The sequence below is a fragment of the Protopterus annectens genome, chromosome 2.part1 (assembly GCF_019279795.1).
Source record: "Protopterus annectens isolate FY-2018-M chromosome 2.part1, PAN1.0, whole genome shotgun sequence".
In the NCBI taxonomy this organism is placed as follows: Eukaryota; Metazoa; Chordata; order Ceratodontiformes; family Protopteridae; genus Protopterus; species Protopterus annectens.
In genome coordinates, this window is record NC_056729.1 from 688,779,446 (window position 1) to 688,795,935 (window position 16,490).

The following is a 16,490-nucleotide window of genomic DNA, read 5'->3' on the forward strand; positions in this document are numbered from 1 at the left end:
TCCATCTTCTTTCTGACGTCCTCAGCACACATTAAACTCTCTCTCCCTTGCTGATAACCATGGTGGTTCAGACTATGACACTGCACTGAAACTGTACCTCATTAACATCTCATCCTTCTCATTCATCATCAAAACTACCTCAAATTCACCCAAACTCATTAGCATTTGGCCCATAAAGAGACTACTTGTCAGCTTTGCCCCACTTACACTTTTTTCCTTCTCCTTTCCAACCTTTCCTCTCTAGTGTTATGCACCTACCGTCTTCATTCTTAGCTTGCCTTCTCTGTCCAAAGCCCCTTTAATTAAAATGGCCACTTCTCACCTCTGTCCATGCAGCCCTTTGCGCTTTTACATGCACCCTGCCCCATAATTTGTATAGCTCCCTTACATTTAAGCTTGAACTCCTGAAGCATGAGTTGTTCAACCCTGCCCCCTTCTTAATGCAATTAAAAGGCAGACCGTTTTAGAAAAAGTTATTTATTTCCCATACCCACTGCCCTTACCCACAAGCACAACTAAAACAACAGTTAAAGTTAAATAACTCTTTCTAAAATAAAAACCGTTAAAACAATTATCATTGTTTTTCAGTACTGAAAACTTTATACATTTTTTTTTTTTTATGTATTAATTTGCTCTCTTAATTGCTTTGGGCCTGAAAGTTGTGCTTGGACCAGGCTACTACTCCATTAACTACCAAGTAAATACATACTCTGCTCTTTACTACTCTAAACCTCCCACCAACCTGTCCTTGCCTGGTACAGCCAAGTACTATCCACTGCGGTCCAGTTACTTCCTCGTATCTTAGTCGGTGATTCTTGGGCATCCTTCAGTACCAGCAACCATCCCCCAGCCAAGAGATCACCCTGACACCCGTAGTCAGATGGATTTGTTATGCATTTCAGTTTGTCTGCCTGTACCCCCCCCAGTCACACCTTCGTGCTGCACTTCTCAACTCCATGACTATCTTTCCCTCTTTATCTTATCTTCATCCCCTTTGCTGCTCTACTTTCCTGCTTGCTCCACACCACCTGCCATGTAAGTAATTTTTTCCTTCAGTCATCACTACCCATTAGACCACTTCTACAAACTCTGATCCCCCTTAATTCCACTTACCCCATCTTCTATTTCACTGCTTCTCTGACTTCTGCATCCACTTACATTGGCTGGTACAGAAGTCTCTTGCTATCCCTGTGCCTCCTTTCAGGTCTTATTTGGCACCCATCTGTGTGAATCAGTCATTGCTACATAAACCTGTCTAGTTAAATGATCTTCATTAATCATACTGCCAAAACTTTCCTGTTACATAACGTCATATACCTTACATTAATATTTCTTATCTCCTAATTACTGGACCACATTATAAAACTTTCTTTTTTTGAATTCTTTATTTTGAGTGGCCCCTTGCAGTCCTTAATGCACCCTGTCTGTATTATTGAATTACTTGAGTTCAGGGCAGTACAGCTGAGTGCAAAATTCTCTCATTGACAAATATTGCAAAAATTAAAGTGAAAACTGCAAAACATGAAATATTTTTTTTTTTCTTATGGAACACAAGTGCACGCGCACACACACCAGTATACTAACTTCATGGTGTGTGTGTATGTGTGTGTATTTATATATGTATGTGTGTGTGTGTATATATATATATATATATATATATATATATATATATATATATATATATATATATATATATATATATATATATATATATATATATGTAGTAGTGTGTAATTCATGCAAAGCATTTTATGTTGGTAAGATGATCAGAAAGCTTTCTGATAGAGTAAAAGAACATTTGGCAGCTATCAGAGATAAAGATGAAAAAAACGCTCTAGGAAGACACAGTTTACACTGCCTTGAATTTATTGATTTCAAATTTCTCATAATGGAACAGGTTGACCAATTATTTGGAGATTGTGAGACTTTGCTTGAACTGAAAGAATTGCGATGGCAGTTTTTACTTAATGCTGAGACCCCTCCTTGACTCAGTGAAAACCTGAATGTTAAATGTGCATTGAGAGGGGGAGTCTGACCACTGTCACTTTATACTAATATTTGTTAATGTAGTGGTGGTGCTGCGGTAGCGTTGTCACCTCACAGTAAGACGTTGTCCTGTTCGATTCTCAGCTAGAGCGTCTTCTGTGTGGAGACATATGTAAATGGGCGTACCTACGTTGAAGGTTGTGCATCAGGGCCGGCAACTCGGCACGTAAAAATCTACTGCCAATCATTAGCGGACCAGAGTTCCGCTGTGGCGACCCCTAACTGGGAAAGGCCGAAAGACACAATACAGCTGTACAAAATGTGTAAATTCTGATGGGTTAATTTTTTTCCTCACTGTGTTCTCAGAAGATATATGCTATTGTCATGGTTGCATCTTTCTCTCTACTTTGTACACTTTACTTATACCTGACATTTTTTAAATTTTGTCAGTTATGAAGAAGTTCTAGCTGTTGTGTTCTCTTAAATTACTTTTTTTCGGTAGTTAGTTTGAAAAGTATAAGCTTTAGATGTGTGATGTTATCTGGTACAGAAAGGTGTGGGAAGAGACAGTCAATTTGTTTGGTTTACAGATGACAGAGCTACTAATCAGGTTTATGACTTGATAGCAAAGTGCTGCGTATGATATCACTGTTTTAATGCAACGACTCTTATTTCCCATTTGTTCCCTTTGTTTATATTATCAAATCAGTGTATTTATGTAAAAAACAAATACAGAATGGTTTTCTTTGTAGCTTTATTGCAAGTTGAAAACATATTGAAGGGTTAATTTAATTGAATACCTGCCATTTATAGCTAGTTGGGGCTTGACCAGCTTGTGCACTTTTATTGCCCTGGTATCTGTTTTTATGTTCGTTATTTACACCCTTTTGTCCAAAAAAAATTGGAATGTCTGTCTTGCCCATTTACTGAAAAATTATAGGACACAGGTGTAGCAAATGTTATTAATTTCATATATAACTCTATGGTGGATAATGCCTGTACCATGCTGTTATCGTTTTGTTTTAGAAATGTTGGAAAATGCCTGTTTGTCTGGATATGTGCAAGAAAAACACTCAGTTTGTAGAAATTTGCACAGAGAGCAACTTTTACCTTTGAAATACTCTATTTTGTTTTGTTTTCACATTTCTGAGGTTTGTTTTCTTAAATAAAAATATATATCTTTATTTTCTCATTTACAATTACTTAAAACACATCTATGACTAAAAAAGCTTATTTTGTATCAGTTTTTATTATGCACACCTTGGTGTGCTTGACTGGTACAGTTTTGTATGGATCAGTTTTTAAGGTATTTGATTTTGAATTGGTAAGTACCACTGCTGCTTCTGTTGGAAATATTTAAATTATAATGTACTACCTTAAAACTGTATATGTGGGCAGGATAGTGGTAAATTTGTACCACTAACCTGTTTTCATAATCGGACATTTATCACTTTTCTAGTTCAGATATAGGTTTTATCAAACATGGTATTGGTATGTGTGTCTACATATGCACACCTATGTGTGTACATAGCTATATATGTATGTGGGTATTTAATAGGGTGGCATAGTGGTGCAGTGGGTAGCATTGTCACTTGATAGCAAGAAGCTGTCCAGATGTTGTGGTTGATGCCTCATCATATATTGGCTGAAAGTACAACACAAGTAGTGAATAATTACTTCCATTAGCCAGATCATTAGTAATAAACAACAGAATTAAAATTCCATTAAGAAGTTACTAGGCTTTTCCATGCTTACAGATAACCTGTCCACTTACCCGATGAACAGATAGTAAAATAATAAGTAAACACACAGTATCTGACAGAATGTTACAAAATTAGTAATCACTTAAATGCAAACACTTCTTTCAGTGATAATGTATTAAGTACCCTGTAGGAAGTGTGATGATGCATTAACTACCCTGTAGAGAGCTATATGATCCTGCAGCCTATTGCACTGTGCAGTGTGCTATGTAGGTTGCAGTGAGAAACTTTTACTTGTACCTTATGCTGAATTTGTAACCTGAAGAAATGGGGCTTTTGGTTATTAGGTTACTGCGTTTCAGTTTGTGTTGCTTTTATACTGACACGTATTGTAATCTTTTGACAGGCCAGTGTTTACAACAAAGTAAAGTATAGTCTCTATTTGGACTTTCTGATCAAATTACATTTCAGTCTTTAACTAGTATCACATTTCTTTTTGTCACTTGTTCATGCTGAAAAACAATCATCTAATCACTCACTGTTTGCTGTAAACCAGGCAGGCAAAGAATGTAGCATATGTGAAGAAGGTTGCAGTAAGCCTCGTCCACCAGGCTGCCCACACTCGTGCACATTACCCTGCCATCCTGGAGAGTGTCCACCATGTGGACAGATGATTCGAGTCAAATGTCACTGCAAGATTGCAACACTGTACATCGAGTGTGTGTAAGTAAGCATTGTTTTGTTGGATATTAATGCTGGAGGCTGATTCCTGAAGTTAACGCATGTACTTTCTACAACTAACTAAAACGGTAGAATGTGTAACTTGCAGTGTAGACCTTTTAGAAGTAAATGGGTGCAATTTCATTTAGACATTTCACTATGAAAGTGTTTAAGCTGATTACCACAATTTGAGGTTTGATAACGAGATTCATAGGTATATACTGTGATAACGACTACCTGGGCCTTTATAAGCCTAGCCATGCAACCTTTATTTATCCCATGAGCTTTTGTGCCTTAGAAGATTTTCTAAAGGGTGTATGTTAGCTAAGGCATGATTTAATGGTTGCTTGTGTCCATTACAGACCTGGGGTGAATTTTCGATTTCCCATCCACTGATCCAGGTTACACTTGAATAGAGTTAGGGAAGGGCTTTACTTCACATAGATGGGGAAGCCTATTCCAGAGAATAGGATTTCTCTGAGACAAATACCTGTCCCTCCAGAATGTCCTATTTATGTCGTAAGCAAAGCTTAGGTAAGTCCCATCAGAGCAAGATCCAAGGTTGCTTTATATGCCAGGCATAGATCACTTCTCATCAGTCTGTAGGAAACGGACTGTAGAGACAGGGCATTGAGATGATCTGTATAGGACATTGTATTTATGCCCTCTATCTTTTTGTGAAAAACCTCTGTGGATGCTGCAGTTGTTGCATGTTCCTGGTCAGGTACATACCGAAGGGGGCATATCAGTGCTGGATCTGATGAGAGCTGAATACAGTAGCACGATGACCTCCCTGGGCCTAGATAAGTTAAGTGATATAAAGTGACATTTTTACTACCTTTGACACATGTTGGTCGAAGACCAGGTCACTATCTACATGTGTCCCCAAAGGATCTTCTTATGTAATTAGTATAATTGTTAAGGTTTGTTGTGGTCGAATACAGCCCAAGCCAGACATTTAAGTATTTTGATAGTAGATTAAGCAGTTTCACATAAGCCGCAATGAAAGAGAGTTCCTCAGTCACATAAGCAGCAATGAAAGAGAGTTTCCCAGCCTATGAAGTGTGTGTGTGTGTGTGTGTGTGTGTGTGTGTGTGTGTGTGTGTGTGTGTGTGTGTTCCATTTTTCCCTGGCATCAGCAGCTGCCATTAGTGACGTGTCTCATCCTTTTGGAACTGAACATCTTTGTGTACAGCAGCACTATTTTTTTCATCTCTCTATAAGAAAATCTTCACAGCTGAGTTGCAGATTTTTGCTGGTTCATTTTTCAGAATTTCAGTTGAATGTTTCATCTGCCTTCACAAAAGGTTCTCAGACTAACTACTGTGTAATTCTAATTCCAGTTTCCACTATAGTTCATAGTTCCATTTTCCCACTAGGAAGCGTGTCCTTTACTCAGCTACAGCTTCCAAATATTTTTCTGAGATATCCTGTAAACCAAATGGCCAATTAAGAAACTGTTCAGATAGAAGCCTTACATTTTACTTTGATGATATCTGGAGCAAGTCCAGAAAATTGGACATCATCTTTTTGGAATTCTGTCTAGTAGCAGTAAAAAGTCATTGCTTTCATCTGCAGGAAATGTATCCCTTATATTTGTACCAGGGTAATGAGGTGTACTTACTGCCAGAATATACTTTCATTCCTACTATTTACACTGTAAATATTTCCTTCTAACAGACCTTATAGGAAAATGCTCAAGGCCCAAGTTTGATGCCAATACAGAGAAGATCTGATTTCAGGGGAGCTGTGCAGTAGATCTTGGCAAGTAATTCTGTAGTTCAGTAGTTGTTGCACTGGCAAGCAGGTCTGCCTCCTGTTAGTAAATATGATGATCTAGGAGGGTGGACACACCTACTGTACTCCTAGTTTTCTGCTGCTCACATAGCTCAGATTCTAGTGTTTGTTAGAAATTATCTTAGTTCAGTGTCAGAAGATGGTTTCTGATCACCACATCACTAGCTAAGGACCTTCGTGAATGCTCTTCTTATTGCTTAGGCTCATGGTGCTACTTGAATGAGAGCTGATAATGCTTTAGTCAAGACACCAGGAGAAAAGAGTTGGAAAAACTCCAAGTATGTCGTTTGTAAGTTAGCAGTAATGAAGGGTGAGTAGAGTGCGGATTGACAGCTGATCCTTTGCACTCTTCTAGTTTAGATTCTGAGTGAAGAAGAACATTGGCTGATGCCCAGCCACCAGATTATTTCCAGAGCCACCTCTTTCAAAGCCTACTGATAAAAGTAGCCCTGACATCCTCACAAGCTGTATGCTTGCTTTCAGCTTGTGAGACGTCAGCTGTCGCAGGTTTTCAGCTGACAGTGCAGAGAACAGCCAGCCACAACCTCTTAGGCTTTCCTTTTTAAAGGTGAATTCCCTGAATATAGCACCCCTTTTTCATGATTGAGTTCCTCAAGCAAGATGGAACCCTGGCAGCTCACTTGAATTGAGCTTTCCAGGTCCACCACTTGAATTGAGCTTCCAGGTCCACCACTGAGGACTTTATAGTTGAACTCTGGCTTTAGGTGTCCCCCCCCCCCAAGTTATTCTAGGCTTTTTAGCCTCAGCAGAGGAGATCCCTACATGTGGTAGGTCACAGTCACTCTTCTGATATCCGATGTGAAGGTACTCTTTGATGTCATTTGTGGGGATGACTTTGTGACTTCAGAAGACACACCCTTCAGGAAAGCAACTTAATGCATGCACATGTTTTCAAGGCTAGGTACCACCAAGTGTTTGTCCTTTGTCCCATCACCCAAGACCCAGAGTATTCCTGTATTTGATGTCCACCTCTCACACCAAGCTAGCACAGGCCTTCCATCTGTGGAGCCGGATGAAGTGTGTTCCACTCTGTCAGGATGATACTAAGGTCTCTGTTTTGGAAACCAGGATGGGTACTCATACCCCACACTGTAACCCTTGTGCTGATAGTCTGACAGACTTATGAGTTCTTTTCTGTATGCTAGTTTGTTGCTCCTTTGTCATCTCTCCCAGAATAGACTTAATTAGTATTTGAGAATGGTGAAGAATTCTTTGTCATCTTCACTTTGAAATATGTGACAGGTATTGTGCTGGTGGCCTGTAAAACATCCAAATTGTGCTCCTGTTTCTCTCAAGAAGTAAGATGCTCTTTGTTAACCTCCTATGAAGTGGAGTAACATCCTTGTGAAGCATCCCAATGTTGACTCTGTCAGATTGCTGTGAGTCAGCATATATTGCATATGTTACAGCATGCAGAGATCTTTCCAACGGAGAAGTCTAAGGTGGGCAAGATGTTCATTTTCTCTAGCTTTAGACCTTTTGAGTCTTTCCTTGTAGATCAAATGTTGGAGAAGCTGGCATAACTCCACAATTATGGAGTCAGATTATATCTGCACAAGGACTGTATGATGACCTCTTCACTGGGCATCCACCTAGCCCTCTGCAGTTTTGTTCATGATGTTTTAACCATGCTGACTGCATCTGGTGCTTGTTTACAATGGATGGCATGGCTCAGGCTCTCCTATTTCAATGGTGAGATGATGCAGACCAGTTTGACAGTAAGGACCTTTCTTAATGGGACCTTGCTTGGCTGTATCCTCACTGATCAGAGTACAGCAGTCTTTTTCTGTGAAATCCTATGTCTGGGGATATCGTAGCATTCCTGCTGACTCGTGCCATAATGTAACATTCAGTCTTTATCAGCACATCATCTTGGAGCTCACCGTATGTTTTTTAACTCGCACAATTTTGATCTCAATCCTTGCTTGTTATATTTTATGTTCTGCATTTGTAATCCAAAGCATTAAAACAGGTGTTCATGTGGCCATCAGATTACCATCCAGGACTTGCAGTGGCATTACCCTTACTGTCTTGGAAAATACCACAACAGTACATTTGTCACAGGTTCAGACAACCTAGTCTGCGATGAAGAAATGAAAAGGTGTTTGATTATTGCATTGAAGGTAATGGCAGATTGGAGTATACAGCTCAGCAAGCTCCTGCTTGGTGCCCTGCAGAGTTCTACAGCAGCAGAGAGACAAAAGAGAGACTTTGGAGTGATTACGTGTAATTTTTCTGCATTTTCTTGCTGCCTTTTGCTAATTTCGCCTAAAACGCCGATTTTCTAGAGTGTCTGTGATTTAAAAAGCTTGTTTCAGCTGCATATTGTACTTATTTTACTGCCTGCACTTTAACAAAGTCGTTTTTATGTTTAAATTACCTGTTTAACTGTTGTAGGCCACACACTCAAAGTATGATAGCCATTTCTGTGCATTTAAAGTGTTTTTTTGATTGCATCTGCTTTATTTTCTGAAAAAAAGAAACAAAAAATATATACTTGTTTTCCTGCCTTTCTAAGCTAGTATAATCCAGTTTTCAGGTTAGTGCTGAATTCAGGGCTGTGTTGCAAGTTTCTGTGTTTGCCCATACCTTACTTGGATAGAAGGAAGTTTCTCTGCTCACTGTGAGAGAGGGAGCTTTGAGCAGCCTATCTGTCCCTGGAGGAGTGGTTTCAGTGCAGAAATTAGTAGTTTATTGGCCGTTTTGGGCTAATTTTTATCTTTCATTTCCCTGCTATAAAACCCGCATTGCAAGGTTTTGCGTGCTGGTTAGCTTAGGGTATAAGTATTTCTGGCTCCTTTTTCCCTTGGAACTAGACAAACTTTCAATTTAAACATGCAAACCATTCACTTTTCATACCGGCACTTGCTCAAAACTCATAGCAAGCACTAATAAACCTTAGCACTAGACCCCCCCCCCCCCAATACTGTAGAGAAGGACAAGTCTCTCTATTCGACCTTACCAGCCAATGAGTAAAACAGTTCACTGTACCTATCCAGGCATGTCCAAAGGGCAGTTTCAGGTGTACCTCTCTGGTCCAACTGGTGAATCTGGGCATTTTGAGGCAATGTTACAGTTGCCTCATGTACACAGACAGCCCTCTCCTCCTTCCACTAAACACTAATACATGCGAGAGATGCAATTATACAGCCAAACTGGAGGCTAAGCTCTCGCAACCCAGGACTGGACCAGGCAGTCAAGAGGAGAAGGGAATTACTTGCATCACACCACCAGTCTCACATAGACCTATGAAACCAGCACTGGCAAAAAACACACATAAATACATGAAATCATACTCAGAGGTTCTAAATAAAAATCTGCAGAAGCAACAGAGACCTCCAAAGCAGACATCCAAGCAACCTCCACCCCCCAACACAAACTATGAAACACATGCTTCACAAAACCAGTATGCCATGCAATCACAGCCCTTAAGGCAAAATAACATACCCAACAAATTCAAAATAGGTGACTGTATAGTCAGGCACACTGGCGTCCCACTCACTAGGCTGAACAAGAAGAAGGTTACTGTTAGCTGCCTGTTGGATGCCAGGATCTGCCACATAACACAAGCACTCAGGTCACTCCAGAACAAGTACAAATATGACTCTGTCATTGTCCATGTTGGTGTGAATGACCTGAGCCATACCTCCCTGGACTTCATGAAAAGAGACATGGAGAAGCTCTCTGATCACGTAGCCCAGGCTGGTGTGACCTTGAGCAGCATCCTGCCCTTACCAAGAATGATACCACGGTATATAGAAAAAATGATTAATTCTTTAGCTGTGTCAAGAATCTAAGTGGCAACTCGCAGATATGCTCTGAGCTAGTGCAAAATAGCACAAAATATACTGAACCTACTGATATTGCCAACATCCTGGCAGATAGATTCGGTGCAAACTTCATCTCCCTCTCACCTTCAAAAGGGCCCACAACAATACCGGAAAAGTGTAGTGTCCCGGAAATCACAGAAGCACAGGTAAAAACAGCCCTTTCAAAAGCCAAAAACACAGCATCAAGGGGTCAGCTGGTGTCCCAGGCTGCGTCTTGCACGAACAACAGAACAAAGTAACCTCCCCACCTAAACAGTGCTGTTCAACCTCAGCCTCTCCACAGGCTACGTGCCCATAGAATGGCGCACAGCAACGGTTATTCCACTCCACAAAGGAGGGGCCACAACTGACCCTGGTAACTATCATCCCATAAGCCTGACTAGCCTGATCTGCAAGGCTATGGAGTGCATCATCATGGAACTCATTAACAAAGACATTGGGAAACTCCAAACACTTGAACCGACCCAGTTCGGCTTTGTTAAGGGCAGATCATGCCTACTAAACCTGGTTGACTTCTTCGAGACAGTCACCAAGGCCATAGACGAGGGAAAGGTGGCTCACACAGCCTACCTTGATCTCGCCAAGGCGTTCGACACCTTTCCTCACTTTGGTATTATAGAAAAACTCACCAGCCTGAACATAAACCCCTGCATCACAAAATGGGTTGCCAACTGGCTTACAGACAGTACTCACATGGTAAGAATAGCGGGCTCCAGGTCCGACTCTAAACCAGTCACAAGTGGTGTCCCGCAACGCTCAGTTCTGGGACCCCTACTGTTCGGCATATATTTCTCAGAAGTACAGGCAAACACAGGAGGACTATGGCTAATCAACTTCACCGATGACTGCAAACTGGGAGCCATAATTGACTCTCCGGCTGACACGAACATCCTTCAGAAAGGCCTTACTGAGACAGACACCTGGTGTCAAAGTCATGGCCTCAAGTTAAATGCTAAAAATGCATAGTCATCCCATTTGGGAAAAACAAAACCCCTACGAATTACCACATAGGCGGCAGCCCCCTTAATACAGAAGAGGTAATAAGAGATCTGGGGACCCAGGTAGATAGTAATCTCTCCTTTGACAATCATATTGCCAAAGTAGTTAGGAAATCCTTCTATGTGGCCCATCTAATTACTAAGAGGTTCGTATCTAGAAATAGAGGTTATAGTGCCCCTCTACTCGTCACTCATCAGACCCATCATAGAGTACAATGCCCCATTTGGAATCTACCTCACAAGACACTTCCAACAACTGGAAAGACCACAAAAGCACCTTACCAAGAGGATTACTGGCCTCAAACATATGTCCTATGCAGCCCGACTGAAAAAACTCCGGCTGTACTCCATGACTTATCACTTACTCAGACAAAGCCATGTCCAACTCAGAATTGATGGACATGCTCCACCTAAAGAAATCCAAGTCACTGCGAGCCACGCGCTCTAGTGAGCTAAACCTCACCACCACAATAAATAGAACATGCTGGAGGGATAGATTCCTGTCACAGAGACTCCCCATGCTTTGAAACAAAATTCCTAACTACATTAGGCAGAGCCCCTCAATAACACTCTTCAAAAGAAGCCTTGACGAGTGGATGGGTAACAGAAAATACACCCCTGGGATCACTTCATTGGCTCTGCTTGACAGAGGCTCAGTTAATTAATCAATGGGGCGGCGAAAGCCAATGCACTGGCTAGGCTTGTACATGCCCTCGAGCAGATAGTCTAGTACCTACCTATGAACCTATAATTTCAACAATTGGCTAAGCGTCTGGTGTCATTTAAAGGGGATCCAATGTCTGTCAGCCTGGGATGACATGCTCGACAAGCCATGCTGCTTTGTTGGAGACGGCTTGCACCTGTCACCCTTAGGCTTTCGAATAGTGGCCAAGGCTCTTGCCACCCCCATAGTGCCTTTTTTAGGAAAGGCTCAAAAGACAAACCCACTGCCATAAACAGCACAAGTAACAAAAAACTGAGGGTAATGCTACTCAATGCCAGAAGTCGAAACCTCAAAATGCATGCACTCGAGGCACTCCTTAGTATGGAGAAAATCGATATATGTGCGGTAACAGAAATCTGGTTTAAGGCTCCAGAGAGCACTCCAGCACTACCAGGCTACAACTCATACCATGCATTTCGGCCACAAAACCCGGACCGATATACAAAAGGCGGGGGAGTATCCATATTCATCATGGATACCCACACCTCCAGGTTAGTGGCACAGCACGATGCTTCAGAGATCATCCACGTGCAACTAACAATGGGCAAAACTGCTATTTAAATTATAGCTTTCTACAGATCACCCACCATGTCCCAGGACCCCCACTCCGCATTCCTGGAAACACTGGGAGACATAAAGGTCCTACCAAACACCCTGATATTGGGTGATTTCACTTACCCAAACATTAACTGAGAGAACTACTCAAGTACAAACTCCCTTGCCCAACATTTCCTAGAATTTTTTAAACTCAAACCCTGGATCAACTGGTCAACACCCCCACCAGAGGTGACAACATATTGGACCTGGTCATCACTAGCATGGGCGGCCAGTGTTCCACACCGGAAGTCAACCCCTCGCTGGTTAGATCTGACCATAAACTAATCATTCTGGATATCCACATTCCGCCACCACCTCTGGTCAAAGAAACCACTGTGAAAACCTTTTCAAAAGCAAACGTCACGTTACGTAAGACCGAGGTGGGAAGTTTCAGAGCCCCCATGCTAAAGGATAATGCTGTCCAAGCTGCAAAATCCTTTACTAATGCACTCTACGGCCACCTACAAGAATGCATGGCTCGTTCTATCCCAAACAAAACCAAGACTCACTCCTCCAAGAAAAGGAAACCAGTCTGGTGGACCCCTGCCATAAACAAGCTATACAATAGAAGGAGGAAACTAGTACAGAAAAGAGTATAATACCAAGAAGGGAAGACGTCCCTGATCAGTATCAGCAAGAAACTACGTTCTCTCATAAAATCATCCAAGGCTAGCTTCAAAAGAAAAATTGCCATGGACTCCAAAGATAACCACAAGGCATTCTTTTGCTATGTCAAGAATCTAAGTGGCAATTCTCAGATCTGCTCGGAGTTAGTGCAAAAATACACTGAACCAACTAATATAGCCAACATCCTGGCAGACAGGTTCAGTGAAAACTTCACCCACCTCTCACCCCCAAAAGGGCCCATAACTATACCAGAAGAATGTAGTGCCCCTGAAATCACAGACACTCAGGTTAAAACAGCCGTCTCCAAAGCCAAAAACACAGCAGCAATGGGACTGGATGGTGTCCCAGGCTTTGTCCTACATGAGCTCAAAGGTGAACTAACCACTCACCTAAACACACTGTTTAAACTCAGCCTCTCCACAGGCAACTTGCCCACAGAGTGGCACACAGCAGCAGTCATTCCACTCCACAAAGGTGGAGCCACAACGGACCCCGGGAACTATATCACCCTATAAGCCTGACTAGCTTGATCTGCAAAGCTATGGAGCGCATCATCATGGATCTCATTAACAGAGACATTGGAAACCTCCAAACACTGGACCCTACCCAGTTCGGCTTTGTTAAGGGCAGATCATGCCTCCTAAACCTGGTGGACTTCTTTGAGACAGTTGCCAAGGCTATAGACGAGGGAAAGGTGGTCCACACAGCCTACCTAGACCTTGCAAAGGCCTTCGACACCATTTCCCACTCGGGTATTATAGACAAGCTCACCAGCCTGAACATAAACCCCCTACGTCATGAGATGGGTTGCCAACTGGCTCAAGGACAGAACCCACATGGTAAGAGTTACAGGAGCTAGGTCTGACTCTAAACCGGTTGCAAGTGGCATTCCCCAGGGCTCAGTCCTAGGACCCCTCCTGTTCGGCATATACGTCTACTTCTCAGAGGTACAGGCAAGCACAGGAGGACTATGGCTGACCAAGTTCGCAGACAACTGCAAACTAGGGGCTATAATTGACTCTCCGGCTGACACAGACATCCTCCAAAAGGGTCTCACTGAGACTGATACCTGGTGTCAAACCCATGGCCTCAAGCTAAATGCCAAAAAGTGCATAGTCATCCTCTTTGGAGAAAACAAAGTACCCACAAACTACCACATAGGTGGTAGCCCCCTAAATTTGGAAGACGTAATAAGGGATCTGGGGACCCAAGTAGATGGTAACCTTTCCTTTGATAATCACATTGCCAAAGTGGTTAGAAAATCCTTCTATGTGGCCCACCTAATCACAAAAGGGTTTGCATCCAGATCGAAAGAGGTCATTGGGCCCCTCTATGCATCACTCATCAGACCCATCATAGAGTACAATGCCCCATTTAGGATGTACCTTACAAGACACCTGCAACAACTGGAAAGACCACAGAAGTACCTCACCAAGAGGATCACTGGCCTCAAGCAGATGCCCTATTCAGCTCAACTGAAGAAACTCCAGCTGTACTCTGTTGCATACCACCTACTCAGAGGTGATCTCTGCCTGACATACAAGGCCATGTCCAACCCAGAATTGATGGACATGCTCCACCTAAAGAAAACCATATTTCCTCGAGCCACACGCTCCAGGGATCTAAACCTCACCACAACAATAAATAGGACATGCTGGAGGGATAGATTCCTGTCCCAGAGACTTCCCATGCTCTGGAACAAGATTCCAGTCTACATTAGGCAGAGTTCTTCGCTAGCCCTCTTCAAGAGAAACCTTGACAAGTGGATGGGAAATTAGAAAGTTTCAATGGCTCTACTGGACAGAGGCACAGGGAACTAATCTAAGGGGGCGGCGAAAGCCAACACATTCCGGCTAGGTTTATAAATGCCTTCAGGCAGATAGCCTAGTACATACCTATGAACCTATGTTCACCTGGAGACTGGTGGGAGGGTCCTCCTTGCAGTTCCAAACAGAAGTATCACCACAAGGATAAACACTTAGAGAGAGCAGGTCTAGGCTTGAACCTGCTCAACATAAGTCTTGTGTTCATCTTGTCCCCTGATCTCTGTGGATGGTGAGTATGTCACTGATTAGCAAGGCCAAGAGACCTAGCCAGTCCACAGCTTTCATTGAGGACAAAAGGACTGGAGGAAGTGCAGCCCTGGCTGTCAGCCTGAAAGTTGTATTTAGAATTTGATTTACACACACAACACAATGTTAGCAAGGCATATCAAAAACTGGGCATACTGTATCAGCACAAGCACTTTCTTAAATCCTTTACTAGACAAAACTTCACAATCGCTTACTTGCCTCCCTCTCTAAACTATGGTGCCCCTCTACTCACAGACCTTCAATCCTCACTGACAACTAAGTTTGGGACGTGGAAAAACAAAATCGCCAAGTTGCTGCCAGTGCTAAATATTCCACTCATCATGGCACATCCCTTCTCTCCCTTAACTGGCTAGAGCTTTCCCACTACCTCACTTACTTGCAAATGACCACTGCACAGATCTACAAACCTTTTGTCTGTCCTGCCCTTAGTTCACTGTTTAGCCACTAGCTACCCACAAGATCTCTCATATCAGAAAATCAGCATCTATTTCAGGTCCACAAACCCTAACTGCTGGCTAAAGAACTACACTTAGCTTCAGACTGGAATGCTCTCCCACTAGCAATTAGAACTATTCAAACCTTATCTTCCTTCAAAACCTCTACATAAATCGCTCCTCACACTGGAACTGCACATGCATTAAGCCCCCCAGCCCCTAAATCTTAACAACCAACCATTTTCACCTTTTCATCCTTCGGTTTCATCCCAACACTTTATTATCTCATAACAAGACCTTGTCATAACGACTCTCCTTTGGCAGTAGTTCATGTAGTCTTAGCCCATTCACTGCCCTTCTTATCTATGCTGTACCATCAGCCTGTAATAATTGTTATAATTTGACATTTGCTTTTACATAGATGAACTTCTGCTTATGTGAAATGCTTTATGTAATCAATTATTTCTTTCTTAGTTAATATAATTGTTCTTTATGTAACTTATTAATTTTTTCTGTAGTCTTTATGGAATTGTTGATTGAGGAGCTTTTTTCTCCCGGGCCTCCTCTGAAAATGGCCTCATACTGGCCCAGTGGACTACCTTGGTAATCGAATGCCAATAAATAAATAAGTTCTTGTGCTGTCCCACATCATTAATTGGAACCCATAGTTGATCACCCTGACCACAGAGACCACTGCTTTGTGTCAGTCATTTGTGCACTGGCATTATTTCAATTTTAAGACTAGTCACTTTGGACCAGATAGGGACCCATCTCACCTGGCAGGTCCCAAATCAGTAGGTTTGTGCAATCAGCCTATGTCAGGATTTACAACTCTGTGCTTGATATGTGGTAGATACTTATCTTGTAATAGCATGGGTCAGTGATGTGGGAGCCCACCATTAGGATGTTTTTGTCTAAAACCTGTGCCAAGTTTGGTGCAGACCTCATCTTAATGTGCATTGC

At 42.2% G+C, this 16,490-nt stretch overlaps 1 protein-coding gene across 2 annotated transcripts in view; it reads left to right on the forward strand.

The window, feature by feature from the left end:
* The window catches only part of NFXL1 (nuclear transcription factor, X-box binding like 1), a 1,793,512-nt gene that overhangs the window by 1,034,618 nt on the left and 742,404 nt on the right, over window positions 1–16,490 (forward strand). For both annotated transcript variants that reach the window (XM_044062425.1, XM_044062424.1), the window contains exon 17: window positions 4,243–4,409. In XM_044062425.1, coding sequence (XP_043918360.1) covers window positions 4,243–4,409 — 167 coding nt within the window. The remainder of the gene's footprint in view (window positions 1–4,242; window positions 4,410–16,490) is intronic.